Here is a 27,284-nt window from a genome sequence, read left to right on the forward strand (position 1 = left end):
CAGTAATAGCATCATGATGCTGAGCTATACCAACAGCGTCGGTCATCCTCTCTACACACAGTGGTGGAGCAGCTCCCTCACTCTCCTTCAACTCACCCAGACTCTGTAGTTGATCCTGTGAGCCCTGTGGACGGCTGTGGCCACCAACTGCCTTGCGGCAGTATAAGTCCTACCCGCGCCTCGGACCATACCCTTAAAGTTGGGCCGAGATGTAAAGTACCTGACCCTATTGTGATACCAGTGAGCGCCACTCAACCGTACCCGGTCCAATAAGCGTGACCGCCGTCGACGGCGTCAACGGTGCGCTTGGCCACGTCCACAACTTCCACTTCCCCATCTCCGTAAGGGAAAAAGTCCTCATCGCTGTTTTTAATGGGGAGGCCGACACCACCATCATATTGCGCATGGCGGGACTTGATGTAGATCCTGTGAGGGATGGCTTCAGCTGAGGTAAGAGGAATGGCGCCCTACTTCGGATTACTGTAGAAAACGTTGAGAATGTGACTGCTATTTCTCGGATCGCTCAACTGCTGGTCGGCTACTAACTTCGAATAGTGAATGAGCTTGTCCATGTTTTGAAACCAAGTCTTCGCCTGTTGGTAGTTGAAATCCATACCCTGACGGAGGGTTCATGCACTACACAATGAGGATAGTTTCAGAGGTAAAACCTCTAAGGTAAACATATCAGACAAGATAACGAACATGACTCTGCGGGAAAGAGTCCTGATCCCGGGGGGCAGTGTAAAGAGGAAGTCGCTGTACATGCGAGGTTCCACTCGGAACCCGGACTCGAATCTCGTTGAAAGTGCGACCGTCTCCGTTGCCCTCACCATCGTTAAGATGATATTCTGGCTTTTCCCACGCTCTCCATTCTCTGGGTTGTAAGATTTAGCCTGCTTCAGACATATCTAAGAGAGACAGTCTGATACCGAGCCTTCCTGACAGATGAGGGCTCACATGGCGCAAGGAGTCCAACCTGTGCATGACGTTGACGTCCTCAACCATGGGGTCATCTTGTACGGGTGGATCAGAAGCGAGCAGATCGAAGTGGAATCCTGTAGGAGGAGAGTACCTTGAGACTAGTCACCGGAGATGGTAAAGCCTGCTACTCTCACATGTGCATGAGCCCCATGAAAATCCCATCGAAGTTGTCAACGGTGTGTGAACCATTCTCCTTTCTCGTGCGATACACCTGTAGAGTTCTATACCATCCATGGGTATGAATGGGTATGGGATCACCATCTCGAGAGCTCCAGTAGCCTCTCTTATTGCCATGTCTTAAGCATCAGCTCGGCCAACAAGCCAACCATCGAAGCACATCTAGAAACAGTATTCGCTACTACTACTACTACTGCACCGGTACCTCCCTAAAGGCTTTATTCTGGAAACTGGAGTGACCAAAGGGATCTATTTGCCATCCCACTCGAGGGGAGGCGTCCGTGGAGAACTCCGTAGCGATTTTCAATGCGCCTGAAAGCAACACTCAGCAAGCATGAGGCTAGCTTCGCTACCTGCAGTGTGTTGGTCGATGATATCAGTGTACAGAGTTCCAGCCTCATCGTTCATCACCCAACCAGCATTGATGAACTCGAGTCGACCTTCAGCCACCAACTGCCTCACGATTCTCTTAGTGACTCGGGACTGTCGTCTCCACCATCGGGTGAAGAACGCCTGGTGAGGTGGTGACAGCTTCGAATGTAATACATTCTCACTATCTCGACGTAGATGAATTTTCTGTTCTCGTCCAGTTGTAGTTCGGCGATAACCGAATCTAGTATGAGCCCGACGTTAGCGTTCTGGATGGAGTTTGAGGTGCCTAAGACGGCGGAAATTCCCCCACCAGTTATTGCGTCTAGGAAGAATCCTCCTGGAGTATCTACCAGTGAAGTACTGGTCCACAGTTTTCAACCATCCAGGGTCGTTATGGGTGTGGGGAACCAAGTGTACCTGGGCGCCGCACTAGGGATCACCGAATGCTCTATCACAATCAGTGGCTACATTGATAACGCGGGGATCATCAATGATCGGACCACCACTGGTGTTGTAGGGCCCTCCGGGCGAGAGTGGTATCTCCACGAGGTTACCGTCCACCCTCAACATCGTGGTCTTAGCCTCTCTGATGGTACCATCCACGGCTGTGGCTATCGCTGTCACAAGTAGGATGAAGTGAAGTACGATCGCCATATGTTGAGAGGGGTTACTCAACAACAAAGGAAACGTGACCAACGTCTAAACTCCACAGAGGAAATGAGAGTAGTCGTGATGGGCGAGTGCTGTGCAAGAATGGACGGCCAAAGTCCATATAGACAGCAACCATGCATCGATTTCCACATCTTTCTATAACAAAACAGCGAACCGTAACCTCAGTGTCCTCAGTGACACTGAGTCAGTGTCCTGCGTGTGAGACATCCTCTCATCTTCTCTGTACCCGCGCAAAGCTCTTTGTGCTGATGTTTTACTCCATCTAACGATTCATCAAATGCATTAGATAACAAACTACTATCTTCCTCGCGATTTTCTCACTCGTTTGCTCTTTAACTAATATGTACGAATCGTACAGTTCGATATAAGAGTTTCCTCGTAGCTGTTATACTACAAGCTTCTCTGATGGTCACGTTTTGAGCCGACGCACAACGTTGTGATCATTGTGCGCGGCGTACTTCAAGGAACTTCCTTCGCAAAATATCCTCGAACGCCATAGAGGTGATACGGGTTCCTTCCTGAGATGAAGGCCACGAAGATAGTTCACGAGTTTCTTCATCTGAAACTAAGCGCTACACGTGGGTATACTGAGGATTACCATTTAGGTACAGAGGATGGAATAGCAACGCACAGGGGATGACATTGTGTTTCCGGCGAGCACAACTTGGTTTTATACTAGGGGTTCACGTGTGTTGTGTGTTGAACTGGGAAGAAAGTAGTTCTTTCCAGAGTTGGAGACGAAAATGCATCCATGACGCAGTGGATATCTATCTGCGCGACCCCCATGCCCCCGAGGATGGTCATTTTTCGACCAGTCGCACGACTCCGAAGTGGCACCCATTTTATCCATGCGATTCGTAACTCGATAAACAACGGAAAAATTGCACTGAAACGATCACTTATCAGCATGGCAATACTCACGGACAACAAATACTCTCCTTAGGGAATGTAACTCATGGTTAACTCACCTTATCCCTTATTGTTAGTGCTGTTTTCAATCCTATGATGATGACTTGAGTCGCTGAGAACATTAGTGTAAGCTTTTTACCCAAACTTTTTCCCAGCTCTTCCCGAATTTTTCTACGACCTGGGGTTCATTCTTCATGGAACTTCAATTCGACTAAGCTCGCTTGGGGCAACGTCTTAAAAAATGCACTCAGAAAGTCGACCCTTCCGAGTAGCATCACTTCAATAGAGCATGGATGTGGAAACCTGTTCTTGTGACGCGGACTCGGAACCCGGGAGGCTTGAGCACTTCAATTGGGCCCGTAATTCCTGGTAGCGACTCCTCCTGAGTTGTCCACTGCAACACAGCTCACATGGGAGTCGGCTTGGGAGGCCGACATCGAGGGCAAGAAGCTGAAGGATGTTACCGTAAGGAGGCACCGCACGTGAGACGTTGAAAGTGCTGCAATATTGATCGTCTACCATATCAACAACTTCAATTCGTCACTCGTTTTCATTAGTAAGCAACTTTATAGAATCCACAGCACTACGTATTTCACGGCCTATTCTAGGTAGGCTACTCATGTCCACCGAGTACCCGGAAGATTGAGCAATATAGAACTATGAATTGTCAACAGGCCGTGGCAGCAGGCGGTGATAAGCCTGATCCCTGAGCCATCACAGAGGTGGTGTTCGATGGAGGCTCCAACAACCCTAAGCATAGTAGTCCCTGCAATTGGAGTAAAGAAGATCTCGAGGAGGATCAGCGTGCGTAGACAAGGATGAGCATCCGCGCGGCTCTGGCGCCTCGGGAGACTCGAACACAGTCATCACAAGCTGAAATAGTTGTACTGATTTTCTACTTGATTCACAAAAAATGTTGGGGCTCTCAGAGGTTTACGGGGTGTTCAGAGAACCCATTCCGAAACTCAGAACACATTCCAGAATGCAAAACACCAAAATCGCGTTCAGAGAACAGCCCCCCAAACACATTCTGGAAAGCGTTCCAGAATAGATTCCGAACGTGTTCAGAAAACTTGAGAATGCATTCTGAAACACGTCCCAGAAAGCGAAATTTCAGAATGCGAAAAGGAACAATATTTTTCTGGAACTATATTGGATTCGCCACGAACTAAATCAGCTTATGCCCCTTTTCCTGCAGTTTGCAAGAAGTGCGCACTTTGAAATTCAAAGTTTGAATTATGGAGCGATTTTGTGAATTCTTCCTAAAATACTTTACTTTATCAATCTGGAAGGGTTGTGTTTGCAGTCAAATCCCAGAGCGGAACAGAGAATCTTCAACAATGGAGTTACCACTGAATTCTCAGTCTGCATTACATAAACATCTACAATACCAAATGTTCTTCTATTATGATATGCAAAGCGAATAGACTATAAAAAAAGTACGAATGCAAAGGATGAGCATAACGAATCCATAATCACTTTCTTCTCGAGTACAGAATTTTGACCCAGTTTTGGGGTGCTATCTTAGTACTTCAACTACGATAGAAGTTCAACAGTTGAGCTCAATCGAGCGCGTGAGACCAACACATCAAGTGAAGGGCGACGAGATCTTAATACATTGGTGTTCCCCGCATAATCATTCGAGGAGTTCATGGAACATCTCGGGAGTACAATTCACTGTGACGCTCATGGTCCGTCCCTCCAGGCTGTCTACGCTCAGTCCAGCGTCCTACTCAGGGTTTCTCGGATCATCGACCGTGCCATACTCTACTATCAACGCAATAATGGATCTTTCAGCAATAGTGCTTCTTGCACCACCCATCAATAGACTTTAAAGTGACTCAACGTTCCGATCACACCGCGCCGCTTGGAAGTCAGGCTGTGACGTGCTGCCAGCTCGGCAGAGTAGTTGATCAATTGACCTGATTCAGTTCCTCGTTAGCTCTACAAAAGACAATGCAAACTCGCTCGTCAACTGGAACCCCACTAAAGCCGCCGAGCCGCTACATCCAGCCCAAGGCGCAGCCCAAGGCTAAGGTCAAGCCCAGAGCTAAAGCGAGTGGCAATTGGACGTCAATACCAAAGGAGAAGGCAAGATCCAAGGGCCGGGGCACCCGAGTCCAGTCTCGAAAAGTAAAGGCGGCACAACAGATTCACCAACCAAAGGATCATGACCATGAACTATTATCCTCGTCGCCTTACGGTGTTCTAACTGGTGTGGGTCTCAACCATCTCAATGTCGCTCCTGGATGTGCTGACACTTCTTGGAATGGTACCGCTCGTGAAGGGAGCGAAAAGCGGCGGAGAGAGGATCTACCAGAACATGTCGGCTGCCTTGCAGAAGATCCTATCGACGACAAGTTCTCCGACGACTCGGGATACGGGAGTGATGGTACCAGGATTGTTTCGTCGCCGCCCACGAAGAAGTGCGCACTAGAAGAGCCTGCTCCTCACCAACGCCTTGTTCACGCCCTTTGTCCATCCGGCGGATCTACAGGAGTACAGGGACTAAGATTTCCAAGCTCTCAGTCATCACTAGGAAGGAACACTGAATCTGGACGCCTTGATGCACCACTCAAAGATTCCGGTCCAAAGCTCGTAACTCCTGCGGTACGACCCCACCATCATAATGAGAGATTCACTCAGACAACTCACCCGACAACACACGGCTGGCCTTCATCTATCCCTAGTCATCCGGTAAATCTCTGCAGTACAACCGCATTGGGGGTGTCGCAGGACAACATCGTCAACGGAAATCTTATGGAACGGCCAACTTGGCCATTTAGCAAGATCACTATTGATGATGGAGATCATAATCAGAGAGATACTATCGAGTAATGTTATACTGCTGCAATGCATCCGAGCGCACTAATTCCACCTTAGGTTCCTCCACCAGCTATCAGAGAAGGATCTCGACATTTTTCTAGATCCGGGCTCCACTTCATATCTTGGGCCTGAGAGACAGTCAAATCCGTCGCAGAGGAAAACATCGGATATTGAACATTCTCACCGTAAGCAAAATCACCGTTCAATTTAGTAAACGTAATAAGTTTACTGCAGCCGATGCTCCGCGATAGAACTGTGCTTAGCTGAGAATCTCAACCTAAGATGATCTATAGCGATCAGGCTCTCCCCATACCCTTTCTCTGAGCAAGATCCCGCCATCCTGTGAGACCGGAAGTGACCAACAGGAAGTATAGCAGCTAGGCCATCTAGGAAATGGCAAGTCAAGTCTGCTCATTATTATGAACGATCAGGTGCTTCAAGACATCGCCATGATGCTTAGTCAGGGCCGAATCACGGGTCAGGACTGTGATCATGACGTTATCCATACGACAGTGGATCCAACTAGCATCACAGAAGAGCTGGAGGGTGAGGATGGCTCCTCTACCGATGGTGAAGAGGATGATCCGAAAAAGGGCCGAGGTGGTGCGATTACCTGGCATAAACGGATGACATCCGATGACGAAGACTCAGCTGAAATGTGGATAGAGAATAACACCTACGGGATCATGAGGTAGGCGATCTCTTCTAGGTATCTCTGCTAGTCGCTCTTAACATGGAGGTAGTACTATTCGTTGATTCTCAGGGTTAATTATAGCAAAACCTATGGATATAAGCAACATTTTTACTGCACTGCTTGTGGCAAACCAGCTTCACACAGCGAAGATTCTCGTTTATCCATCGAGGCTGGACATCCTCCAGTAGGAGAGCAGATATACCTTCACTATGATATGAGATCTACTAAAGTCGTCCTATACTCCAATAATGGCACGCATGTCCATCGGCAAACTCCGCGGAATGGACTTAGTGATACAGTGAAAGAGTTTATTGAACGAAAGGTACGGGAGGCTGTGGTTGATCTTCCAACAATATGGGATAAACTGCAGAGGCGGATCTCAAAAGGAAAGATAACAGCCGACGAGAAGCCCGAAAACAAGCAACAAGTAAGACTTACTCAGCGATTTCCAATATCCATCCTTTATCCTAGGTGAAGAACTATCTTGGGAGGGTGAAGAAAGCCACGAACGGGGGATCAATGCAGACTACCATGAATGATCTTATAGCCATGGCCCAGTCGAATTCTGCTGTGCCCAGCCATCACGAACGCGACAAAGCTTTTGTGGTAGGTGGACGGAAGTGTTACGAGGAATTGCATGTTTTAACAATGTCTAAGGAGGTACTCCTGTAACAGTTGTTGAAATATTCAACGCGATGAATATTGAAATTATCTGACAGATATTTATTCATTTTTATTTTGGGGTACCAAAATGTTCAGCACCACGGATATTTCGAGTTTCACACAATATACGTCGAAACGGTAATCGTGATGAATGGTAAACCTTCCATAATTTCTTGACGACTCGCAACGCATCAGATTGACCGATTAAGCAGAATTTTGAATGAAATACGTATGTAATAATACGAAAGGGAGAAGCGGCATTTAGCAAGACTTTCGACTTGGAAAATCCTTCAATTAAATTTCGGGAACTTTCAACATTGGACTTCCTATAATCCAAGTAGTGCAACTTAGGTTCACTCTCAATTCCGAGATGGCGCATTCCAGATTGTATTCAGCACGCGCCGATGTATCGAGGCTTCACGCCGAGCCGTTATGTTGTGTACCGATGCTACATATAAGCTCAACTTCCATGGGTTTCCAATACTAACCCTGGCTATGGCCGATTATAGGAACCACATTTTTCCTGTGGCATTAGCTCTATGTGGGAACGAACGCAGTGGTGATTATGGAGAATTATTCCGATCACTCAATATCGGAGCCACGAAGCTGGGAATTCCTCTCCACTCACCTCGTTTTGTGATGGGCGACGGGGCTCCTTCTATAACGAGGGGAGCAGCCGAAGTATTCCCTGCTGCTGCTCGGGTCATGTGTTGGTTCCACATGAAGCAGAATGTCGAGAAGTACCTGAAGGGAGGACAGGTTGATGATGATGCAGCTTGCAATATCTTACGCGATCTATCCTACATTCAGCTTGCTATAACTGAACAGGCATTCGTGGGGATGTTCGAGCTTTTTGCAGCACAATATAGCAGGGGGTTCCCACAAGTAGTTGAGTATATACGGGAAAGCTGGGTCGAGAACCCACCATATAACACTTGGTGGGAGGGGGCAGCTCCTCGCCTTCCCTCTACTAATAACGGGCTCGAATCTATGAACAACCAGCTCAAAATCAAAACACTCCGCGAGAAACTCCCACTCGGCACATTCGTGGCAGTGGTGAATAACAAAGTGCTTCCAGGCTACAGCCAGGCACTGGACGATACAGGAGGGCATAATGAGAGGATCTATGAGTCTCCGGAGAATGTTCACGCCTCGAAATCTTTGTTCGCCGCCGCAGCATGTTGGGCGTCGACTGAGGCTATGCATATAATGCAGCTACCTGGGTCGGAGGGAACATATGTCTTCATGCGATCCCGGGGAGCAGCCAAGTCCTACCTATCTCTAGCGAACATCCAGAAGTATCTTGCAACACTTTGCGGGTCATATGTTCATTCGACATTCGCTTCCATGGTGGCTCTGATGAGCAAGATATATATGGTCACGATCCCTGCAGGGTCGACGAACTGGCGCCACTTTCACTGCAGCTGCCGGCCATTCCTGAAGCAGAAGACATGCCAACATTGTATTGCAGTGGCCGTCAGACGTGGATATCTGAACCAAGAAGACAAATTCTCTATGCCTTTACAGAAGAATCCGAGGAAGCCCGGGCGCCCTGCAAAAGCTCAACCAGCCCTGGCAAGGAGTTTCACATTAGATGCCGCAGCGCAGACTCGCTTTCTTCATTTCTGAGTACTTATTATAGTCAAATCTCATAGTTTTTCTCATATTCTCTTATTCTTATTCTCATCGACTCATGACAATCTATTAATCTCGAGGTCATGGTAATAAATAATGGCTTTAGGGCCTACAATTTCTCATCTATCGTGCTCATAGGAAATTACGCATAACTTGTTTCGTAGTTAAACCCAGTTTCTTGCCAGGATAGCATTGAGTTAATGAACGCAAAGTGAAAATTACCAACAAAATAGCCTTACCCAGAGATTGACAAAGCTACACTGAGAAATGCGCTGTTCGTGCAAGTGCACGACGGATCACGGGTGTGGCTCATCAATGCACGTGATGTTAGGATGAGCGGAGCGAAGCCTAGCGGAGCGTAGCATTGATTGCATCAAAAGTTTGGCGATCGGCGGCGTTGCACAGTATCGTGCTGACCTAACCATCTAACCTTGTGGGTTGAGATGTTTCAAATGGGTCAAAGTGGGTTCCCGGCCTTGGCTCTATCGCCACGTGCCTCATATTCTTCTCCACTTGTTACAAGGTGGTTGTTTCTTGGGTTCTGCCCCTTTTTCCGCTCGAACGGTCGCGATCTCTTGCCTACGGGATCTCCCTCACTCAGCTCTATCCCGTTTTATGACAACCATATCTGACCTTTCGGCTCAGCTCCACCCGCAGTCCTCGGTTACCGATGCCCTGCACCTTCTGAGTACTGATTCCGAGTTGACCGAACTCGTCCTCCGCAACTCCTTCGCCGCGACCGTTCACACCTTGGAAGATATCCACCTTCTCGGTGGTCCTTCTTACGAGAGTCTGTTCGGGATTTCCTCTGACGACTGTGCCCCCGCTTTGAAATTGGTCGTTCGTAAGCTTATCCGCATCGCATCTGCCTTGCATACTTCTTCGGGTGCTGCTCCCCCTGCCACCACTCCTCTCCCCGAACAAGACACTCCTTGGCTTGACAGTCTCTCTCACTTGCTCACTCTAACTCCATCGTCCGGTCGTATCAAGCTTCAGGCGCCAACGTTGGCTGAGCTCCTCGGTGATCGTGACTCTTTACGTGGATTGACCTACTCTCTTCACTGCCCCCCCGATATCCTCCTCGACATCATGTCTTTCCAGGATGTGGATCGCCTCCGTGTGCTATTCTCCAAACCACTACGCTCTTACTGCTCTCTCGACAAGGGCTCTACTTATGCTGATAATTCACTCAAGCTCTCCACCCTCATCCACTGCCTTCTTGTTTGGGCTTGCACCACCCATCTAACGGGTAACATTGGGCTGGGCTTTTTGCTCTCCCACTGTGATAACACCATTTCGAGCATGGGAGATACCATCCAAGGGAAGGTGGTTAACACACAGTGTTGTGAGCTCTACCATACCTTTCTACTCAAGGACGTCCATACCAAGCTCGGTAATTCCGTCTCTGTCGATGACATCTGTGACTTCATTAGCTCCTCCTCTTCTAATACCTGGGGGATTGCTGTTAACAAGTCCACACCTCATTATGCTCGCTCTGCTAACACTCCTCAGAGACGTCGCGCCGACTCTCTTCCTGCCAAGCAACCCGTACAAACTCGTACATTTACTTGGGGTGATTCTCAGGGGACTTCCGCAGCTTCCCCTTCCTCTCGTGCTGCTAAACGTAACAAACCTACTCCTGCATGAGCTCGCCTATCCCTATGGATGCATGATATGCTGATGTTTTGCATCGATGTTCATCATTGGCTCTTGTGTCTCTTTCGTAGCTAAGTAAGGGTGCAAGTTATCCTAGCTATTACCCACCTCCTTCATGTCTGTCTCTTCCTCCTCGATAAACAAACACCGACGTAAGCTGCGTCGTCGGTTGAGTCGCCGACATGAGAAGTATATCTTGCATCCTGTCACTCTGCCTGATGGCTCCATCAAGCTATTGCCCCTCCCGTCAGACAATCATTTGCCTGCGTGCGATCCTCTGATAACTACATCCCATGATGACATCCACTACTACGCCTCTTCTGACGCCCAGATTCTCAGACAACGTACTTCCATTTCTGTTGATTGCTCGAATCTTACTTCACCGCACGAGCACCTGCGCGCTGCTCAAGCTCTGTGTCATCCTCTCGATCTTACCGATCCTCTACCAGCTCCTCTCAAGCACGCCATTTCCTTTGTCTGCGCTAATCGACATCGCGTCCCACGTCTCCGCCGCTCTCAGTGCAAACAAATCCGCCGCCTTGCTCGTGCTCTCGAACCTACTCGACAACTGTGGTTAGCCGAAATGCATCCACAAATCCTCGGTTTCTGTTCTCACTTACATCTTCCACTCATGGCCGTCCTGTTACGTCGTGCCAACTATTGTGACTCGTCACTCGCACTGGAGTTGGTTTACGGTTTGGCAGTCCATGGCAATTTCCACACCCCAGGTAACATTTTCGCTGAGGGTGTCTCCCAGAAATGGACGTATACTGACCCCAACACTGTTTTACGTACGGGCTTTCTCAAGGACGACCTAACATACCAACGTTTGCAACGCGAGTCTCCGAGTACTGATGATGCCATTTTGTGGCAGGCGGCTATTGATGAGGTCGATAATCACACCATGGCTGACCCCATCGACGGCGACAGTTATGCGACTGGCTATTTGATTTCACGAAGATTTCCCGTACGCCAGGTCTCCAAAACGAGGCCATGTGACGATTATACTGCCTCGGGTCTGAACGACTGCCAATACTTCGATCGTCGTATGACTTTACCCACCATTGACTTGATTACACAGATGTACAACACTCTGTCTGATTCCTGGCCTGATGATCTTGATCTCCGCATATGGAGTGCTGATCACCAGAGTGCTTATCGACAAGTCGCGTCGTTTCCTCCACACACTTTCTCTACTCTTGTCGCTATTCGTAATCCGTCTACGGCTCATTTATATTTGTTTAGACACTTCGCTCAGGCCTTTGGAGCCAGATCAAGTGTCTGGAACTATCTACGAGTCTCACAAGCGTTGGTCTTCCTCTCCAGGGCATATTTTTCCACTATCGTCGTTAGCTATATCGATGATTTTTCTGGAGGCGAAGATGTAACGACTGTCGACTCTGCCTACTCTTCCTTCCTCTTTCTGAACTCTATTCTAGGCTGGAAAGTGAAAAATTCGAAATGTTCTTCACCTTCTCACGCCATGGTCCTTTTAGGCATAAAAATATCTGTCTACAAGCGAGCTGTTTCTCTTTCTATTCCGCGCGAAAAATTAGACCGTATTTGTGCTTCTCTTGTCACTATTCTCTCATCGGGAGTTCTACCTTTCGGTCAAGCCTTGAAGTTATGCGGTAAGTTAACTTTTGCTACTTCTACCTTTGCTTCCCGTGCTGGTAGACCCTTCATTCGGGTGCTTTACGATCATATCTATTTTGGACGTAAGTCTGGTTCGTCTTCCCTCAGTCACACTGCCATCGATTGTCTCCGATCATTACTTTTTCTTCTACGCAATTTCTCTGATGGTCGATGCTTGACGTTATCCTCATTACATAGCCTTCCTTCGGCTATCATATACTCTGATGCTGATGGTGATTGCCGTCTTGGAGCATGTCTCATTCGCCCCCACTACAAACATGTCTATTTCTCAGAACCATTACCTTTGTCTCTCTCGGCAATCTCTTGCTCTGATCCACCTAATATAGTCTTCCAAGAATGCTGTGCAGCCCTCTGTGCAATCTCGACATTCGGTCCCATGCTCCGTTATCATCGTGTAATGATCTTCATCGACGCTACATCTGTGGAACACATGATCTTGAAAGGTTCGTCCAAATCGCCTTCGCTCAATCGCCTGGTCCTTGCATTCTGGCTCTTAGCTGCAAAGTTCGGCATTTCGATGTGGATTGGTGGTGTACGAAGTCAATTCAACTTGGCTGATGCTCCTTCGCGTAGACTTTATCACGACTTCCTTTCTTGGGATCGGTATAGGTTGGTAAGTCCGCATCCATCATTGCTACATTATGGAAATTGTCAGCATGCCCTCACGACGTGATGTTACAATATTCATGACTCGTGTAAGTATGTTTCTTGCTTTGCGTTTTGCACTCACTCTTTGTTCCTTTGTCAGCAAAAATTCTTCATTTCTCTCAATGTCTGACGAGATTCTTTTTCCAATGCATGTTGCTGCTGCGAGATTAAAGCTGCAACGACTGCGAAGTGCTCGATTACAGACTTCATATACATCCACATCGGTACCACGCCGCATACTTGTAGATCCTTCCGCTATAATTGCGTCTACACGTCCTTACACTTTGAACAATAAGAGAATACACGATATTATTGCAGCCTTCCCGCCGACTAAACAACTATTGTTCCTTAAATACATGGGAGATCAGAACATCAATATTACCTCTCTCATCGAAAGAGCAGCTTTCGAACTACCTTTGCGCTCTGTTCTTCCATCTACGTTAGCAAGCTACAACGCCGGTCTACGTCACTACTTTGCATTTTGCCGTTTATGGTCCGAGTTGTCGGGTACCTCCTTCGAATTTTTACCTCCCTCAGCGTCGATGCTAATGCGTTGGCTTGCTACATTCAACAACGGCTTCACCGCGGCCAACTACCTGACTCACATTAAGAAGTTCTGCATTATTTTGGACTTGGACACCGCACCCTTTGATTCAGCTCGTATAAAAACTGCCATCTCCGGTCTTAAGAGGTCTACACATCGCCCTGAATCTTTGGCTATTCGTCGTCCTCTTTTGCTGAAAATTGTCGAATGGGCCAAGAATCGTAAACTATACTTGTTCGCGGCAGCCGCTGTTGCTGCCTATATCGGAATGTTCCGCGTTCGTGACGAACTTCTCACTCTGAGGTCTTCTGACGTACATTTCACATCCGACAATGCTGTCACCATTCATCTTCTCTCACGAAAAAATTCTCAGCGTGGTGCTCGAATCCATCGATTTTGTACTTGTCAATCATCTCCACTTTTATGCTTACATGCAATTTTGTCGTCTCTTATACATCACTCGAGAACGTGTAGTATATCTGTGCCTCTATTCGCCTCTCTTTCTTATTCTTCATTCAATGCGTACACTAAGCAAGCTCTGGCCGCTTTACATGTCCCTGAACACAGTCGCTATGCTTCTCATTGCTATCGACGTGGTCATTGTAGGGATTTACTTGCTGCGGGAACCCCTGCAGCCACAATATTGCGGATGGGCGGCTGGCGTTCAAACGCTTTCAAAGCTTATCTCAGTATGCCCGAGGTGAATGCTATCGCTGTCGAAAAAGTCATAGACCATGCATTATCGGATGTATCTGCTAGCGAACATTACGCATGACCTGAGCTCAATCCATTATACACACAAAATGAATATGAGTTTTGAAGTTTTCACATTGGGATGGGGGTACAAGCAGTGGGATAGTTTCGAGTCAACATGTAGTTCAAAAACATGTTCTGGCTTGACGCTGTGGTCTGCTGCTCCTTAATCCCATAGACTTCGGTAGTCACAGCAACGAGCCAGGCGAAACTTTTGTGGCTCATCAATGCACGTGATGTTAGGATGAGCGGAGGGCGGTTGTGCGCGCGCGCCACAAAATTCCGTAGTTCAGCCACAAATTTATGATACTGGCCACAGAATTATTGCATCGGCCACTAATCATCGATGGTCGAAATCACTCCGGTTCAGTGCTTGGAATGTCTAATTCAGAAATGCTCTTGTCGCGAACTCACAACCGGGTCTCTTCTTGTAGCGTGACTATGGTCAGAAACTGCAGATGTAATGAAATAGAACCTCCCAACACTTGTCAACTATAGTAGTCGGGTCCTGCCAGCGAATTTTTATCTTGTTCGATCTGAATGGATCCTTCGAGCTCGAGTATGGCCCAGGCTATCGGCTTGGTACTACAGAACAACCCCGCTATTATGGAGAAAGCTGTAAACGAAGCTGTTCAAGAGGCAATGAAGAGAGTCTGTGAAAACGGCGTGTCCCGTACGGAGGAAGGCCAGGCTGGCCCGTCTGGCTGTCCCGAAGCCCAGGCGACTCGGAACCATCGCGGTCCAGGCGCCAACTACGAGCTCGCTACCAGCCAAGTTTTCAGTTCTATCGTCGATGCGGAGGCGCATCTAGCCAAATACGCCGGACTCGAGCCGGGATTGAAGATGGTTCTCAACAATAGCTACCAAAGAAAACGCATCATCTACGGTACGCGTCGCTACCGATGCCCTCGCGCTCGATCCGCTGGATGGAAACGATGCAGCTTCACAATGCTGATAACGACTGGGTCAGATGGTTCGCGGATATGGCGGCAGCGCAAACATCCCATTCACGCCAAGTCCGGCGTGGTTTCCAAGCCCAAGTTGTCGGAAGTAGCCTGTGAAGAAGTGAAAAAGTTGGCAATGGCCGGTTGCCAGCCGAAGAGCACTTTCCGTTATCTCCGGGAACGAGGCTACCTACCTGCGGGGCTGACACGACAAAATGTCATGATGAAGATCTATTACCTCAGGCAGCGAGCTTTCAAGCATAACGAAGGTAGACCGATGCCAGGAGGGTCTCTCACAGAGATAGCGGCGTTTTGCCGTGAACGACAAGTTGTGCCTTGTGATGATGATGAGAGCTTCTGCCTCCATTATGTAGACGATCAGGATGGCGAGTTCTTCGGCTTTTTTACGACCAGAGGCTTGTTGAAGGCGGGGCATTCGTGCCCAGTCCTGTCGGCGGATTTCACCCACAAATTATCATATTCCCCCTTGGGGGTATTGCTGATAGGAGGAATCTTCCCCGGGAATCCCCCGCGATTTCGACTCCTGCTCGCGGGGTTCTCTCTCCATGAGAGTCAGAAGAGCGTGACGGCGGCAATGAATAGTCTGAAGACTATGATGAACAACCTGCGGCTGAGCTTTTCTCCCACGATCTTCGTGGGAGACGCAGCCCCCCAGCTAGGGGGTGCGTTCGAAGAGGTGGGCTTGAGGAAATGAGGATTTCAGTCATTCGCTTCTTTTCAGGTCCACGGGAGAGCACGCCCCCACGGTCTTGTCAGAGTCAATGGTCGACTGGAGTGGAGTCCCGATAATGATTTCGATGGAGCTTCAACCAGGCTCTTCTGCCATGTGCACATGTGGAGAAATGTTCTACAGAAGGGGATGCCGATGCTGAAAGAGACGGTTGTTAAAGGCTGCACGGCTCCTGCGACTGATGAAAGCTCCAGAGAAGAACACCGACGTTCTCTCTCACTTTCCTTGGATGCGATTGGCTCCGGTCAAACTTATCAGAAGCTGCGTCTCCGATTCAAAGAAGCTGTGACCACACTGCAAGTGGCCCCGTCTCCTCAGCACATCGTCGTGTGTGCGAACCTTATGGAAAAGGAGTGGTCGCGTGTCTGTAAGCCGTTGTGGGATTATTTCTCCGCTCAATGGTTGGAGCACAAGATTGGTTGGTGCCAAACTTCTCACGAGCCGTGGGCGGATAGAGTGGTGCCGCGAAACTCCAATTGTGTGGAGGCAGCCAACTCGGCGTTAAAGTCCGGTGAGTATTGTCGCGGTATCCGATGGGCGCCAAGATTGTGTGTTCATCTCAGGTCTCATCCGAGAGAACATGGCTCTATGTGCGTTAATCTCTGAACTCTGCGCAACATGTAGCGATTATTCGTTCGGATGTACTCATGAAGCTGCCGATCTTAACGACCCCTTGGCACCGACCAAGCAACAAATGGTGCAGGCTATGCGATGGAGCGAAGGGCGATGTAGGGACCACATATATATTTCCTTCGAGGATGATGCTTACTACGTTCCGAGCGAAGCGTGCTTACGACTTCATGACGGAGCCGACCCCGAGGAACTTGACAGTGTTGTCTCCGGCTTCCGCGATAAGTACTTGAGCGAGCATGAGTCGGCATGGGAGGACTACTCCGACTACAGCAGATCAATGCGGCAGATCAGAGTGGTGAAGCGTTTCTCTGGGGATGAAGGCCACGACAAGTATTTCCGCTGTAGCTGCAGCGATTCAGTTCGATATCGGCATTGTCGTCATTCCCTGGGATGCCAAATTTTGGAGCATAAATTGGCATCCGATGCTCCCGGATATAGAGACTTGAAAGCTCCGGGAGCTCCAGCTCGTGGCTGCGTGAGGTAAACACTCTCGAATAATTCTCTACAGACCATTTTTATCTGCCAGGTATCCTCGCTCGAGAGCGCTACAGGTCTGCCCCTCTTACAAGAAACGCCAACGCAAGCTTGCAGAAGAGTTTCGAGGAGAGAATAGTCAGCCGCCTCACCTGCCTGCGGGTGCTAGGCTGGTAGTTCCAGTGACAGCGAGGTCTGCAGATCAGTCGAGTATCCTCCGGGATGTCACAGACGAGGACCTGGATGCTCAGTCGAGTGGCGACGAATCGGGTGAACAGTCTGACTGACTCAGATATACTCTGTATTGCATAGAATATTGGTTTCAGATGCGATGAGAGAGCACTACAAGAGCTTGATCGAGGAGGTTGAAGCCGAGGTTGAAGACGGTGATGATGACATGAACAGCAACTCTGAGGCCTCCAGCCGTGATGAGCAAGGTAGTGGTAACTACTAGTGGGTAGTAGCCACTAGCTACTTCATGGACTGATTGGGACTACCACGTAGTTCCAGTCATTCTATTAGAAGGGTGATGGAACGCACCGTCTTCTCTCCAGATCCAACTCCTCTCCAGGATGGTAGCGAAATCGGCAGGATTTTCGAGGGAGGTTGCTTGGAGAACACAACCAATCCCGACGGAACCTCCGAGGAATCTGTTGGCGAAGATTCCGACTCCGATGCGTCTGATCGGGAAGAATACGAAGGCGAGTCAGATGGCAAAGAATACGAGGGCGATGAGTTCGATGAAGCATCATTTGATGGGGAAGATGGTATATGTGATGGAGGCGATGAAATGAAAAAAGCTGCTGTGTAGATATGTCCCCCCACCCTACTGGGGATTCCCATGGAGCCACGTACCTCGACATGTCTCCGATTGAAGGACCATTGCAAGTATTTATACCCGACTCTACTCTTTGGTCTCCCGACCAGTCTACTATCTCTTTGCAAGTCGAGACCAGACCAACTCGGAACCACCAGCATGGTATGATACTGCGTCGCCGTGAGAGGATAAATTATCGCTTGATGCATCTACGTGGCAAGAAGCAGAGTGAAGAATGAAGATTTTCCATCAGAGCTGTCTTTATGCATGTTAGTTCGAACATTTAGCTCACTGTGTTTGAGTGCTCAATGGCTTCACTCGGTTTTCCTGCGTCGTGGATTCGATAAGACCAGCCTTTTTTGACCTCTGATGCCAGGTCGTCCGGTCAGAAGTGAGGAATCTAAGGAAAAATCAAGTGACGCCTTTGCGATTCGTGATTATTGGTACCGTTTCGTCAGGAGCTCGCGGGCATTCAATCTGCGTGGTGTTGGACTGTACCAAACTCGCTCGTAGGGGATCTTCCGATGGCACAGCCAGGTGAAGTGGCTTCGGATGGGAAGAACCTGATGATTACTATTCCACGCAAGCCTCTCTGTGATCAGGTACTGCATCGCACACGGCGGAGGGCGACGGTGTCGTCACCCTGCTTGCCAGTCTGCGGCTAGGAATAGACTGGGATATTGCCAACGGCATAGTGGCATAGCCGAAGCTTCATGCTCCATCTTCAGCGCGATTACCACTGTAAACTGCGACGAGATCCTTGGTGGCCACAGCAGCGGACAGCGGCAACACTGTGGAGTGATCCCCACTGTGCAAGGTAGTTTTTTATAGTTGCGTCAATCAAGGGCGGCTTGAGTGTCTTTCAGTCTCTCCAGCGGACGTCTGCAGAGATCTCCTCCTTACGGACTTGCCGTGCGAGCCTCTGGACTCTCTATCGTCGAGCGAGTTGCGAAGGTGATGGCTCCCGAGTACGAGAAGTGGTTCAGGAAAAATGGGAGAGTATGCCGACCGTCAGTGGGCCAGTGAGTATGGCAAGCAGGCCGCGGATCGTAGCACACGGTTAGTGAACTGAGATATCACGAGTGCACACTAGAAGGCTGTGAATTAAATTCTCGCAGATTTTGCATGATCTGAACTCCAAGCTTCTAACGAGTTGCGTTGGACAGACAGGGGTACGGGGAAAGTAGAGATGGAGTCACATTCCGTCTAAATCATAGCCTAGGGTAAGTCACGAACACCACTGCCGAGCTCGAATAGAAGACTTCTATTAGTTTGGACTTCTATTAGAAGTCCAAACGCAGTAACTCGAGCACTACGAACCCTGTAGCCGGGGCACGGGGAGGGTTCTGACACTTCTAGCTCGAATAGGAGTTTCTGGGTTTCTGATGATAGAGGGGTATGGGGAAAGTAGAGATGGAGTCACATTCCGTCTAACTCATAGCTTAGGGTAAGTCACGAACACTACTGTCGAGCTCGAATAGGAGTTTCTGGGTTTCTGATGATAGAGGGGTATGGGGAAAGTAGAGATGGAGTCACATTCCGTCTAACTCATAGCCTAGGGTAAGTCACGAACACCACTGCCGAGCTCGAATAGAAGTCCAAACGCAGTAACTCGAGCACTACGAACCCTGTAGCCGGGGCACAGGGAGGGTTCTGACACTTCTAGCCGAACTGGCAACACAGTGGTTTCTGATGATAGAGGGGTATGGGGAAAGTAGAGATGGAGTCACATTCCGTCTAACTCATAGCTTAGGGTAAGTCACGAACACTACTGTCGAGCTCGAATAGGAGTTTCTGGGTTTCTGATGATAGAGGGGTATGGCGAAAGTAGAGATGGAGTCACATTCCGTCTAACTCATGGCCTAGGGTAAGTCACGAACACCCCTGCCGAGCTCGAATAGAAGTCCAAACGCAGTAACTCGAGCACTACGAACCCTGTAGCCGGGGCACAGGGAGATTTCTGACACCTCTAGCGGAACTGGCAACACAGTGGTTTCTGATGATAGAGGGGTATGGGGAAAGTAGAGATGGAGTCACATTCCGTCTAACTCATAGCCTAGGGTAAGTCACGAACACCACTGCCGAGCTCGAATAGAAGTCCAAACGCAGTAACTCGAGCACTACGAACCCTGTAGCCGGGGCACAGGGAGGGTTCTGACACTTCTAGCCGAACTGGCAACACAGTGGTTTCTGATGATAGAGGGGTATGGGGAAAGTAGAGATGGAGTCACATTCCGTCTAACTCATAGCTTAGGGTAAGTCACGAACACTACTGTCGAGCTCGAATAGGAGTTTCTGGGTTTCTGATGATAGAGGGGTATGGCGAAAGTAGAGATGGAGTCACATTCCGTCTAACTCATGGCCTAGGGTAAGTCACGAACACCACTGCCGAGCTCGAATAGAAGACTTCTATTAGTTTGGACTTCTATTAGAAGTCCAAACGCAGTAACTCGAGCACTACGAACCCTGTAGCCGGGGCACGGGGAGGGTTCTGACACTTCTAGCTCGAATAGGAGTTTCTGGGTTTCTGATGATAGAGGGGTATGGGGAAAGTAGAGATGGAGTCACATTCCGTCTAACTCATAGCTTAGGGTAAGTCACGAACACTACTGTCGAGCTCGAATAGGAGTTTCTGGGTTTCTGATGATAGAGGGGTATGGGGAAAGTAGAGATGGAGTCACATTCCGTCTAACTCATAGCCTAGGGTAAGTCACGAACACCACTGCCGAGCTCGAATAGAAGTCCAAACGTAGTAACTCGAGCACTACGAACCCTGTAGCCGGGGCACAGGGAGGGTTCTGACACTTCTAGCCGAACTGGCAACACAGTGGTTTCTGATGATAGAGGGGTATGGGGAAAGTAGAGATGGAGTCACATTCCGTCTAACTCATAGCTTAGGGTAAGTCACGAACACTACTGTCGAGCTCGAATAGGAGTTTCTGGGTCTCTGATGATAGAGGGGTATGGCGAAAGTAGAGATGGAGTCACATTCCGTCTAACTCATGGCCTAGGGTAAGTCACGAACACCACTGCCGAGCTCGAATAGAAGTCCAAACGCAGTAACTCGAGCACTACGAACCCTGTAGCCGGGGCACGGGGAGGGTTCTGACACTTCTAGCCGAACTGGCAACACAGTGGTTTCTGATGATAGAGGGGTATGGGGAAAGTAGAGATGGAGTCACATTCCGTCTAACTCATAGCTTAGGGTAAGTCACGAACACTACTGTCGAGCTCGAATAGGAGTTTCTGGGTTTCTGATGATAGAGGGGTATGGCGAAAGTAGAGATGGAGTCACATTCCGTCTAACTCATGGCCTAGGGTAAGTCACGAACACCCCTGCCGAGCTCGAATAGAAGTCCAAACGCAGTAACTCGAGCACTACGAACCCTGTAGCCGGGGCACAGGGAGAGTTCTGACACCTCTAGCCGAACTGGCAACACAGTGGTAACTCGAGCACTACGAACCCTGTAGCCGGGGCACGGGGAGGGTTCTGACACTTCTAGCTCGAATAGGAGTTTCTGGGTTTCTGATGATAGAGGGGTATGGGGAAAGTAGAGATGGAGTCACATTCCGTCTAACTCATAGCCTAGGGTAAGTCACGAACACCACTGCCGAGCTCGAATAGAAGTCCAAACGCAGTAACTCGAGCACTACGAGTCCACAACTCGAAATTGCGGAATTGGCTAGAAACGCGAAATTAGTGGCCCAAAAAATGGGATTGGCCGGGCGCGCTAAATTTGTGGCCAGGATCGATAGACGCCTGAGCGGAGCGAAGCCTAGCGGAGCGTAGCATTGATTGCATCAAAAGTTTGGCGATCGGCGGCGTTGCACAGTATCGTGCTGACCTAACCATCTAACCTTGTGGGTTGAGATGTTTCAAATGGGTCAAAGTGGGTTCCCCTCCCACCCTCCCAGGGGATAGTTTCGAGTCAACATGTAGTTCAAAAACATGTTCTGGCTTGACGCTGTGGTCTGCTGCTCCTTAATCCCATAGACCTGTGGAGATCTGATTTAGTGACGGCATAATCCGCACCCATGCGAAAACTCCTTTCCGAGAATTTTGTGGCGCGCGGGAAGCTACCACGTTCGACAACAAATCAAGGGATTTGCACAAGTCGTGGAACTCGTTTTGTACAAGTTCCCGTGATTTTCCTCGAACAAACTTGTACTCAAGCCTCGATGGCACTAGAAAAACGAATACGCTATTTAAAATGCATGCTAATCAACTTAATCTTAATCCCTTCATCTATCTTGCTCAGCTTGCCTGACGAAGTCCAACCAGATAGCTAAGTTCTGTCTATCGACCGCTTTGCCACCTCCAGTAGCAGAGACTGCCTCTAGCAATTGCATTTTGGTTCTTAGCTTGAGATTTACCCTTAGACCAACGCAGCTCAACTTGTTCGGCGGTACGAACACATCCACTGTAATCCACGTCTAATGTAGAAGCTCTAAGATTGAACTCTTTTGTTATCTCTTCCCACGCACACTTCTTTTTCTTGCGGAAGTCGCCATGTGTATCCTTACTCATGATAACTTCCCTCAATTTAGCATCGCCATCCACGATAACAGATCCCAGTAACTGGACTTCCTCTGTGGTCCATATCGGTCGTTTGCTTGAACTCATAATTCAAGCAGCGGAAGTACTTCAGAAATACGTGGAAGTTCAGAGTGCTTTGTGGGCGGAGCGAAGAGTTGCAAGTTACGAAAAATTAAGGTTTCCATTCCAGAATAGATTCTGAGAACTCATTCTGAGAGCGCGATTCGTTGAACGCGTTCCGGAATCGATTCCAGAATACATTCCGGAATATTTGGGAATGGAATCCTCTGAACACGATCCAGGAATCGATTCTAAGAATCAATTCTAAGAATACTTTCTGGAATGGATTCCGGCGGAATTCTCTGAACACCCCGTTAGTTTGAGGATGACCTTTGCGTCGGGACATCCGAAGCAACAGAAGTCCCATAGGTGACTGTTCACGCGTGCGACAGCGACACTCGTCCGGGAAATCTTCGAATCTTGCGCCGCCTTGTAGTTCTTCTACAACGCGCATCTCGCGTCATCTATAACGGTTTACTAAAGATACCGTAACTTGGCAGGCGCGGTGGTTCTTCCTCACCTGCTTGAGAGGAATGTCGCTTGGGTGATTCTGTAATTACCGAGTAGAGCAACTTTGGTGCTCCCCCTGTTCTCTCCTCGGCGGAGGTTCATCCTGTGTAGATCGTCGTTCATCGGCCTTCGAGTGGATTTGTAATGTATCCAGTTTTTACTTAAATAAGATGAGCATCCCCTGCAAAGCTGCTAACGCTGCCACTCGCAGTGCTTGCCGTGCGGCTGCTGTCGAGGCTGCCAACACTCCTATCAATGTCAAGCTCTCTGAGGTCAAAACCATGTGTCCGTTCTTCGCCAAGGTCTCGAGTAGCCCGGACGCCTCGACTCTGGAGGCCATGGCACACGCCTGCCCAGTGATGAGTGCGGTCCAGAAGCCAGTTGTCATCCAAGACGACACGAATAAGTTGGCCTTTGAGGAGGCTCTGGTGACTCGTAAGGACGAGATGTATGAGGCCAAGTTCAAGTTCAACATTGATAAGCTGCAGGAGGAGGGTCGTTATCGCTACTTCGCTAACTTGCAGAGGCATTGTGGGAACTTCCCCAACGCTACCTTCCATGGTTTGAATCACGATGTCAAGGAAGGCAGGCCGATCAAAATATTCTGTTCGAACGACTACCTCGGCATGGGTCAACATCCCAAGGTCATCGAGGCTTCTCACGAGGCTATCGAGATGAGTGGGACCGGCGCTGGTGGCACCAGAAACATTTCTGGTACCACCAAGTTTCATGTTGATCTTGAGATGACTCTCGCTGAGAACCATCAGAAGGAAGCTGCTCTGGTCATGTCGAGCGGGTTTGTTGCTAATGAGGCGGCTCTATCGGCTGTGGGGAAGATTATACCCGATTGTTTGATGATATCTGATGCTGGTAATCACGCTTCGATGATTCAAGGTATCAGACACTCGAAGTGTGATAAGAAGATTTACCGTCACAACGATATCGCCCATCTGGAGTCCATCCTTGCTGCTACGCCTATCGACCGCCCTAAGATGATTGTCTTTGAATCGGTCTATTCCATGTCTGGAGGCATTGCTCCGATGGAACAGATATGCGACTTGGCCGACAAGTACAGTGCGATGACGTTCTGTGATGAGGTCCACGCCGTTGGCATGTACGGCGAACACGGTGCTGGTATAGCGGAGCGAGACGGTGTTTTGGATAGAATTGACATTATCTCGGGCACGCTTGGTAAGGCTTACGGTGTTTTCGGTGGCTACATCGCGGCTTCGGCGAGCTTTGTTGACTGTGTACGCTCGTACGCCGCCGGTTTCATTTTCACTACTGCGGTCCCGCCGGTGATCGCTGCTGGTGGTCTCGCTGCTGTGACTCATTTAAGACACTCTAAGATCGAGAGGGAACTGCAACAGCTTCGTGCCAAGCAACTGAAGATTAAACTGGCTGCGAGAAGCTTGCCTGTTATGAACAGCCCTAGTCACATAGTCCCTGTTCTGGTTAGAGACCCTGTTAAAGTGAAAGAGCTCACTGATAAGCTACTGGCTGAGTATGGTATCTATCTGCAACCTATTAACTACCCTACCGTCGATCGTGGTACTGAACGTATCCGTATTACACCCGGTCCTCTCCACAGTGAGGAAGACTTGGATATGTTTGTGGACGCTCTTGATCGTTGCTTTGACGAGCTCGGAATCTCTAGGAAGATGCAGACATTGGACGTCGTTCATTAGCTTTCTGGATGAGGAATAGGATTTATTTCATAGCTCAACGCTGACGATTATTTTCTATCATACAATTTCGTTGTGGTGGAGGCATCATAGGCTATATTTTGGTGGTTAACGACAGTGATTGCTTGCCTGCCTCACGTAGTTGTAGTCACTAATAGATCGACTTGCGTTGTCATACTGTCGGATGGACATGTATTTGGGCTAACTCTCATAATATACGGCTTGATAACCTTGATTGATTACTTTATCAGAGGGCATTCGGTGATCTTGCTGCATAGAGGTGCAAAAGGATGGTTTCTATCGAGCTTGGAGAATGCATATTTCTCTATCAATCTAGCAGTTCTTTACAGAATTAAATACAGCAATGTGACTAAGTTGTTTCCACTCTGGTTTCAATGGGTATGAAACTTATTGGGAACTAACTTTCCATTCGAAGGATAAGTAAAAATCATCGAGAATCAAGTGTAGAACAAAAGTTAATCACTAGTAGTCTTTGTAATTATACAGACACAACATAGAATTGTTCCCTTCGGTGATACCTTATGGAGCGTTCAAGTCACGTGGTTAGAGATGTTAATTCCCCTTTCTGAACAATACTCCTGGATCAACATGGTTTTTACCCATACCGCAACACCAAAAATTAGAACACAACAACGAGAGTTCTTAAATATGTTGATGCAACTAGTAATATAAAAAACAACTATAGTTCTGTTTCAACAAATCTTTCGTCACCTCGCAGGCAACAACATTAGGTATAAGCTCATGATGCCACCTTACTTGGCGAGCCTCCCTAGATGAGCCTTGGGGGCATACTTTTTGATGACCTTACGCTCATGTAGCATGTCGAACTCTTCGGTCGCATCCTTGCCAGCGAACAACAGGATCGCCTTCTTTCCACCAGGATGGTCGGGCAAGAACTCGGTCACGTCGTAAACTTCATCACCGATAATAACCCAACAATCACTCTCGCTGTTGTGAGTGGCCACTTCAGCCGCAGTATATGTCTTCTCAGGCATCGACAACGGGGATCAACAAACCTGAATCTACTCGCATTGACAGACGCACCGTGACCCCACTCTAGGGCGTAAGGAAGGTCCTTAGACATCCGAAAGATTAGTAGACTCGGGCGGGATCTGGTACGTTACGCACACAAACTCAAGGCGCCGATGTTGGGTCGTTCAAGAGAGAACGTGCTACATGAACGTATCTCACTCTCGGAAAATCGCGCACGCCATTGTGATCGATCGAAATCGTTTGCCTACTCATATCAACTTGTTATTGGTTTTATTGTAAGAGATCTGAGATACTAGAGATCATCGAAACGGGGGAAATACGCAAGTTGAAGGAGCAAGTCAACAGCCCTATTAAGGAAGGGAAGAAGGAAGCCGTAAATGAGGTAATAAAAGGGCAAATTAGGTCTCTGTCGAGTGTTGCACATTATAGCGGCTATGATAGTGGGAGCGTCATTTCCAGACGTGGTGAACTGTATTCAATCGCAGAGTAAAAATTAGTTCACCTGTGGGAGAAAATATGCACATAGCCAACGATGGTGTCGGTGATTATATGCAAAAATTTTCGGGAAATTTTGGGAAATTTTTGTTGGCTTCTGAAAACGTCTACCCTGATTCTCGATAAATGGCACTAGTAGGATCACTGTGTTAATCTTCCAGTGTACGGGGGATACTCACTAGAGCCTTTACGAAAGCGTTGTGAAGATCGGGACCCTCACGTAAGGGCATTAATGAAATCGATATATGGTTAGATGTGGACGGCGTAGGTTAGGGAAATAGCGTCGATTTTCATTGCAGAATTCTTTGAGATTTCACCGGACTTTGGGTCCTTAGCGTCAGTTCTCTCTGTAGTACAGAGTCTGTACGTCAGCCATCTGGGCGTTAAAGTAGACGGCTTGAGTTTTGGTGATGGTGGGGTTATACTATGCGAATTCAAAGCGTTCAAGAATGAGAAATATTTTTATTCCCGTTGCTCTCTGGTGCGTGTCTTACGAATAGCTTATGCTCTTCTTTGGGAGCGGACACAAGTAGGCTAGAATAGGAGATACTTATTCTTACTCGTGTTTTCGAGCTGATGAGTGATATATCAAAGCTGCCGGGCGGGCGAGGTTGATGAAACTCGTGGAGAACGTGGTTGAGTACAAGCCCAGTGATGCTGTTGCAAGTGGTTCTGATGCAGAGCGTGCCAACGGAGACGATTGGTTTGGTCACGCGCCATGAAATTACGGCTCATTGCGTCAGGGGATCATATGCACTACCTTATCGAGCGGTTGCTGCAGCTGAAGCCGCAGAGATAGCGGTAGTTCCTAGAATGTTGAGAATTGCGATATTGTGGCAGTTGTAGTAGTTCCTCATTGTGTGATATTGTTGGGATAGGAAAGGGATGGTAGCGACAGCCGCCGATAAGGCAAGTAATGGAGTAGGAAAGCGTAGGTCTATTCAGTGGAGGGTTAAGGTGAGTCAGTAGTAGTAATGAGGGCGAATCTACAAGGATGCGAGGGACGTCCTATCTTCCAATGGTTGCCTCCGGTCCGCCTTGAAATATGACCAAGGAGAATAACGTATGTGTGTGACGAAACAAGAGTGAAGTCGTATGGTATTGTTGGGTTCATGATGAACCGATATTGTGTATTCGTTAGGACCCGGAAGATGGCTATGCTAGGTTCCTTGTTGTAT

The 27,284-nt window shown here is 48.5% G+C and overlaps 9 protein-coding genes across 9 annotated transcripts in view; 6 read left to right on the forward strand and 3 right to left on the reverse strand.

Annotated features, from left to right (window-relative positions):
• The window catches only part of Pmar_PMAR010301 (lysosomal alpha-mannosidase, putative), a gene marked incomplete at its 5' end in the record, with an annotated part of 3,387 nt that extends 2,112 nt beyond the window's left edge, over window positions 1-1,275 (reverse strand). The window contains 6 exons of the mRNA XM_002788712.1: window positions 262-426; window positions 472-617; window positions 831-908; window positions 958-1,072; window positions 1,116-1,192; window positions 1,240-1,275. Coding sequence (XP_002788758.1) covers window positions 262-426; window positions 472-617; window positions 831-908; window positions 958-1,072; window positions 1,116-1,192; window positions 1,240-1,275 — 617 coding nt within the window. The remainder of the gene's footprint in view (window positions 1-261; window positions 427-471; window positions 618-830; window positions 909-957; window positions 1,073-1,115; window positions 1,193-1,239) is intronic.
• A 3-nt stretch (window positions 1,276-1,278) lies between these two features.
• Window positions 1,279-2,184, reverse strand: Pmar_PMAR010302 (lysosomal alpha-mannosidase, putative; the record flags this gene model as incomplete). Its single annotated transcript, XM_002788713.1, has 6 exons — window positions 1,279-1,320; window positions 1,364-1,470; window positions 1,512-1,671; window positions 1,713-1,816; window positions 1,881-1,947; window positions 1,999-2,184. The coding sequence occupies 6 exons, from the start codon at window positions 2,182-2,184 to the stop codon at window positions 1,279-1,281; spliced, it is 666 nt and encodes a 221-aa protein (XP_002788759.1).
• A 2,883-nt stretch (window positions 2,185-5,067) lies between these two features.
• Pmar_PMAR010303 (hypothetical protein) lies at window positions 5,068-5,436 on the forward strand (the record flags this gene model as incomplete). Its single annotated transcript, XM_002788714.1, has 1 exon — window positions 5,068-5,436. A coding segment is annotated over one exon (369 nt), but the record flags the coding sequence as incomplete, so codon positions are not given.
• Window positions 5,437-6,356: 920 nt separating this feature from the next.
• On the forward strand, window positions 6,357-6,632 carry Pmar_PMAR010304 (hypothetical protein; the record flags this gene model as incomplete). Its single annotated transcript, XM_002788715.1, has 1 exon — window positions 6,357-6,632. The coding sequence occupies one exon, from the start codon at window positions 6,357-6,359 to the stop codon at window positions 6,630-6,632; it is 276 nt and encodes a 91-aa protein (XP_002788761.1).
• A 2,912-nt stretch (window positions 6,633-9,544) lies between these two features.
• On the forward strand, window positions 9,545-10,576 carry Pmar_PMAR010305 (hypothetical protein; the record flags this gene model as incomplete). Its single annotated transcript, XM_002788716.1, has 1 exon — window positions 9,545-10,576. One exon carries the CDS (start codon window positions 9,545-9,547, stop codon window positions 10,574-10,576), a length of 1,032 nt encoding a protein of 343 aa, XP_002788762.1.
• A 4,171-nt stretch (window positions 10,577-14,747) lies between these two features.
• Window positions 14,748-17,799, forward strand: Pmar_PMAR010306 (hypothetical protein; the record flags this gene model as incomplete). The annotated part of the gene is made up of 7 exons (XM_002788717.1): window positions 14,748-15,827; window positions 15,873-16,392; window positions 16,445-16,844; window positions 17,041-17,150; window positions 17,190-17,258; window positions 17,315-17,425; window positions 17,543-17,799. 7 exons carry the CDS (start codon window positions 14,748-14,750, stop codon window positions 17,797-17,799), a joined length of 2,547 nt encoding a protein of 848 aa, XP_002788763.1.
• Window positions 17,800-18,263: 464 nt separating this feature from the next.
• Pmar_PMAR010307 (hypothetical protein) lies at window positions 18,264-18,622 on the forward strand (the record flags this gene model as incomplete). The annotated part of the gene is made up of 2 exons (XM_002788718.1): window positions 18,264-18,342; window positions 18,408-18,622. Coding segments are annotated over 2 exons (294 nt in total), but the record flags the coding sequence as incomplete, so codon positions are not given.
• A 4,450-nt stretch (window positions 18,623-23,072) lies between these two features.
• On the forward strand, window positions 23,073-24,716 carry Pmar_PMAR010308 (5-aminolevulinate synthase, putative). Its single transcript, XM_002788719.1, has one exon. It carries the CDS (start codon window positions 23,083-23,085, stop codon window positions 24,598-24,600), a length of 1,518 nt encoding a protein of 505 aa, XP_002788765.1. The 5' UTR covers window positions 23,073-23,082; the 3' UTR covers window positions 24,601-24,716.
• Window positions 24,717-25,262: 546 nt separating this feature from the next.
• Window positions 25,263-25,642, reverse strand: Pmar_PMAR010309 (conserved hypothetical protein). The gene has a single exon (XM_002788720.1). The coding sequence runs from the start codon at window positions 25,611-25,613 to the stop codon at window positions 25,371-25,373; it is 243 nt and encodes an 80-aa protein (XP_002788766.1). The 5' UTR covers window positions 25,614-25,642; the 3' UTR covers window positions 25,263-25,370.
• Between the last annotated feature and the right edge of the window lie 1,642 nt (window positions 25,643-27,284).

This window comes from Perkinsus marinus (assembly GCF_000006405.1).
Source record: "Perkinsus marinus ATCC 50983 genomic scaffold scf_1104296927884, whole genome shotgun sequence".
NCBI lineage: Eukaryota > Perkinsozoa > Perkinsida > Perkinsidae > Perkinsus > Perkinsus marinus.

Bases quoted from the DNA above. Each gene is read 5' to 3' on its own strand.
- Pmar_PMAR010309 (XM_002788720.1), bottom strand. From the start codon at position 25,613: ATGCCTGAGAAGACATATACTGCGGCTGAAGTGGCCACTCACAACAGC.
- Pmar_PMAR010308 (XM_002788719.1), top strand. From the start codon at position 23,083: ATGAGCATCCCCTGCAAAGCTGCTAACGCTGCCACTCGCAGTGCTTGC.